Here is a 4,484-nt window from a genome sequence, read left to right as displayed (position 1 = left end):
CGGTATCCATGTTGGAAATATGCTTATCAGAGCAGAACAAATCACATTGTGCTGTACTCCACAGAGGTTTATGTAATACACCTGTGGATATTTTTTTTTCTGTCTGCGTGCAGCAAATATTAACCATATATTAGCAAACTTRTGTGCATCGATTGCTTTTTATTTTTCCAGAAATCATGTAAATCAGATATTTGAACCGTTGCGTAACCTCCGCTGCGTTCAGCCTRCTGTTACCGAGACGACGTGGCCTCAGAAGGAATATCCAAGGATAGCAACTATATTTATTATGTTTATTACGGAAGGGCTGCATAGCTTGTTTTATTGGATAAAACATGAGCGTGCTTCGCTCTAAAGCTCCCACTGGTGAGCATCTTGTGGCTGTGAACTGCGTGGTGACATTAACCAGATGCCTTGCGAAGGTTAAGAGGCCAAGCAACATGAAGATGTTCAGCTCTGACAAACTACTACACTGTAATGTTTTTTCTTYTTTTTGTTTTGGAGGGGGTAAAAGCTAGGAGAGAAAAAAAAAACATCCCAGTAGCAGGCGATGTGTTGGAAAGATTTTAAAGCCCTAATTATTTCTCAGCAGCCAGAGGTTACAGAAGTGTTTCACTGTGCTCTTGATGAATAATTTTGTTATGGTTTCATTTTGATATTTTTTGCACCTGACTAGAAGAGCCTATTTGACAATGTTTAGGCACAATAAAAAATAAAAATAACTGATCGCCATTGTTCGATCGATCATCTGTCTGCTGTTTACCAAGTCTGCCATTTWTAATCCCAGCGTGATTTTTTAGTTAACGGTAACAGCTTTTGTGGCGCTAGAGCATCCTCTTCATCAGGCTGTTCTTCAGTCAGAGACTTCTTCATGCTCACTGCAACACTGATCACTACAGCATATCCCTCCTATCCACAGCCAYTACCAGTTCTTTGAAAAAACCCTGCATAATATGAGTTCTTACASTAATTAGGACTAATKGTGCTAAATTATAAGACGCTACAGGCAGTTTAACATGTGACCTATGCAGTCATGGTGACGACACGCCATAAAATCCCAGTCAACTCCAAACACAGCAACTCCTCTAACACACACGCTGTAACRTTGCCTCTGCTCCCAGCATTAATAATCAATCGCCGATCACCACGGAAACGCTCCTTCAGTGTCCCGTACAACTAAAATATTAAGTTATGGGGAAATAAATAAAAAAATAAATACCCCYTTGTTAAATCATTCTTAAATAATTTAACAAGGGGGTAAATTGTTACTGGTCTGGCCTATTTAAAGCCAGACCAGTAAAAAACTAAAAATAATACAAACCCATCTCACAAGTATGTTAAGAGATATTAAAAGGCGATTGTGACCAGACCTAAACCCATTCAAGAGCACAAGAAATAGACATTAACATCTGTTAATTTGGAAAGGGTTACAAAGCAAGTTGTAAAACATTTTGAGCCCAAAAATCCGCCTCAAACAAAAAAGTCTTGATTATCAAACTGTTCTGTGGACCAATAAGATAAACGACAGTTTTCTGAAAAGAGAAAAAGCAATAGAGCACTTCAGTTCTCTGACTTTTTTTTTTTTTAAATATATATATAATTGATCAGGAATTCTGGTTTTGTACTCGTACAAATTGACATCGGTTTGCGATCTTAAACTCCAGGTCAGATGGGTTATGCAAGCAGGATGATGAGGTTGGGAATAAGAGCTTTTTCAGAATCTTGGTAAAAGATTCTGAAATGGACCAGTCAAAACCTGAAGTCTGATTCACATACTGTGGCATGACCTTAAACCATTAAGTAATTCATTTATCACTATTCATGTAGTGGTGCAGCTAAATTAAAACAGTTCTACAAAGAAGAGTGGACCATAAACTCCTCCATAGTCATCGAAAATACTCTTGAAAAAACAAACGCTGGTTGGTTGGGACAGCTTTTATTTTTAACTCTAAGAAATAAAGCAAACCTTTGAAAACATTTTAGTAACCTTTGTGCGAAATTTGAATTTGTTTGATGATCTGAAGAAAGAAAAAAAATCACCAGAAAGAGGGGCAAACAGCCAACTTCTGTGTACAACTTTTAAGCTTGTAAACCAACTAAAATGTATCAGTGCATCTCACTAGCACTACACAATCACATCATTGAACTACTACCTGCTCCTTTGCATGTGCCGTGTCGAGAGACTCACCATGCGGTGGACGTGTTGTAGGGCAGGAGCGTGGGGCTGTGGCTCTCTCCTCTGAGGCTGTGTCTGGGTTGGTAGTGGCTGCTGGGCACCATGGGCTGGGCCTGGGCCTCGCTCTCCTCGGGCATGGACCGGTGCCACTGGTTCCGGGCCTTCTTCAGCCAGCGGCCGCCCAGACCCCACTTCTCCAGGTAGATCCGGCAGAGCTCGTAGTTTATGGCTGAGTAGTAGAGGAAGTCCAGGGCCAGCAGCACCATGACGANAGGTCAGATGGGTTATGCAAGCAGGATGATGAGGTTGGGAATAAGAGCTTTTTCAGAATCTTGGTAAAAGATTCTGAAATGGACCAGTCAAAACCTGAAGTCTGATTCACATACTGTGGCATGACCTTAAACCATTAAGTAATTCATTTATCACTATTCATGTAGTGGTGCAGCTAAATTAAAACAGTTCTACAAAGAAGAGTGGACCATAAACTCCTCCATAGTCATCGAAAATACTCTTGAAAAAACAAACGCTGGTTGGTTGGGACAGCTTTTATTTTTAACTCTAAGAAATAAAGCAAACCTTTGAAAACATTTTAGTAACCTTTGTGCGAAATTTGAATTTGTTTGATGATCTGAAGAAAGAAAAAAAATCACCAGAAAGAGGGGCAAACAGCCAACTTCTGTGTACAACTTTTAAGCTTGTAAACCAACTAAAATGTATCAGTGCATCTCACTAGCACTACACAATCACATCATTGAACTACTACCTGCTCCTTTGCATGTGCCGTGTCGAGAGACTCACCATGCGGTGGACGTGTTGTAGGGCAGGAGCGTGGGGCTGTGGCTCTCTCCTCTGAGGCTGTGTCTGGGTTGGTAGTGGCTGCTGGGCACCATGGGCTGGGCCTGGGCCTCGCTCTCCTCGGGCATGGACCGGTGCCACTGGTTCCGGGCCTTCTTCAGCCAGCGGCCGCCCAGACCCCACTTCTCCAGGTAGATCCGGCAGAGCTCGTAGTTTATGGCTGAGTAGTAGAGGAAGTCCAGGGCCAGCAGCACCATGACGAAGAAGCCGTAGATCCACACGCCGACCAGGGCTGTGTAATTACTGCCAGAAGAGAGAGAGAGAGAGAGAAAGAGACGGGGAGCAACAGCACGGCTTTATCTGGGAAAAGATGGTGATTAACAGTCTTTACATGCCGAAAGCTTCCATTTTGATATTCTAAAAGCTAAGCTCCCAAATCCCGAAGGCTACGGTGGTGCTGCCAGGTGTGAACGTTCGCTATTCACTTGGCAGGACCAAGATGTTCATCCAATTCTCCCTTGGTGAAAAAAACAAAAAAACAGTTAGATAAATAAATATAAACCTCCATCTGTTCCCTTTGCAGTTTCTTAAAATCAGCTGCACAAATTGAACAAAGAATTGAATTGGCACAAGAGACTTTTTAATTCTGGCTTTGACAAAAACAATAAAAAATAAAATAAACATCTCTTCGCCTCTTACTAATTTTTTTCTTCATGCGTTGCATGATCCGGCTGGATTTATGTGGGTCACATTTGAACTACTTTAGTCTACAAATATCCTACAAATGGATGAAAAGAAAAGATAAGAAGAAAAAAAACCCCACTTTGACTCAGACGAGGAGTTGACACTCAATATTACTTGAAAATAGAGATTTATTTGCAGGGAAGCAAATTTTATTTGCCTCGCTATCCAATTACAGTAACCGCGCTGATTAACGGCGTGATAAACCGTGATGTGAAAACGCTTCTGGATTTGGCAAATCAAGTGAATCCTATTAGGTTGTGAAATCTCAGAGCCCTATAGATATTAATCTGGAGAAAACGCTTCAGATGGATGTGCTGAGCTGCCCCGGAGGTGCATTAGAGAAGATGACTGCTGCCTCTGCTCTCAGATCTGCAACAATGCATTGCTCACCTCACCTGCATGGTCCCCACTTYTGATTTAGAAACAAACACTTATTAAATCTTGTGAGACGCGTCGAGGGGAAATGTTTACAGCACGGCGCTATATGTGTTCAGGAAGAAATTGCGCTCATTGCTAGGAGGAAATTGTCGACTTGTTATTAGATAYGTGAACTTAAATCCCTCTAAGGGTAGATGATGCAATTCATCAGCTATCAGCAGCTCCACTTTCCCTGCCTGTTTTTTTTCCCCAGCATTCATTTTAATGTGACTCCACCAGTTTGCCTTGCAGCAGTCTAGAAGGGCTGCAAATATCCAGAGCTCAGATGAGAGAATCTGTTGACAAGAAAACTGGTTGTGCATCCCATCACTATGATCTTTATGAGTCAAAAAAA

General features: G+C 41.6%; 1 protein-coding gene across 6 annotated transcripts in view; it reads right to left on the bottom strand.

The window, feature by feature from the left end:
* The window catches only part of shisal1b (shisa like 1b), a 59,420-nt gene that overhangs the window by 17,290 nt on the left and 37,646 nt on the right, over positions 1 to 4,484 (bottom strand). For 3 of the 6 annotated variants that reach the window (XM_008432777.2, XM_008432778.2, XM_008432780.2), the window contains one exon: positions 2,968 to 3,271. In XM_008432777.2, the coding sequence (XP_008430999.1) occupies positions 2,968 to 3,271 (304 nt within the window). Of the gene's footprint in view, positions 1 to 2,181; positions 2,437 to 2,967; positions 3,272 to 4,484 lie in introns of those variants that run through there. The other 3 variants (XM_008432782.2, XM_008432781.2, XM_008432783.2) reach the window with 3 other exon arrangements.

The sequence above is a fragment of the Poecilia reticulata genome, linkage group LG16, assembly GCF_000633615.1.
Source record: "Poecilia reticulata strain Guanapo linkage group LG16, Guppy_female_1.0+MT, whole genome shotgun sequence".
In the NCBI taxonomy this organism is placed as follows: domain Eukaryota; kingdom Metazoa; phylum Chordata; class Actinopteri; order Cyprinodontiformes; family Poeciliidae; genus Poecilia; species Poecilia reticulata.
This window is presented reverse-complemented; position numbering and strand designations above follow the sequence as displayed.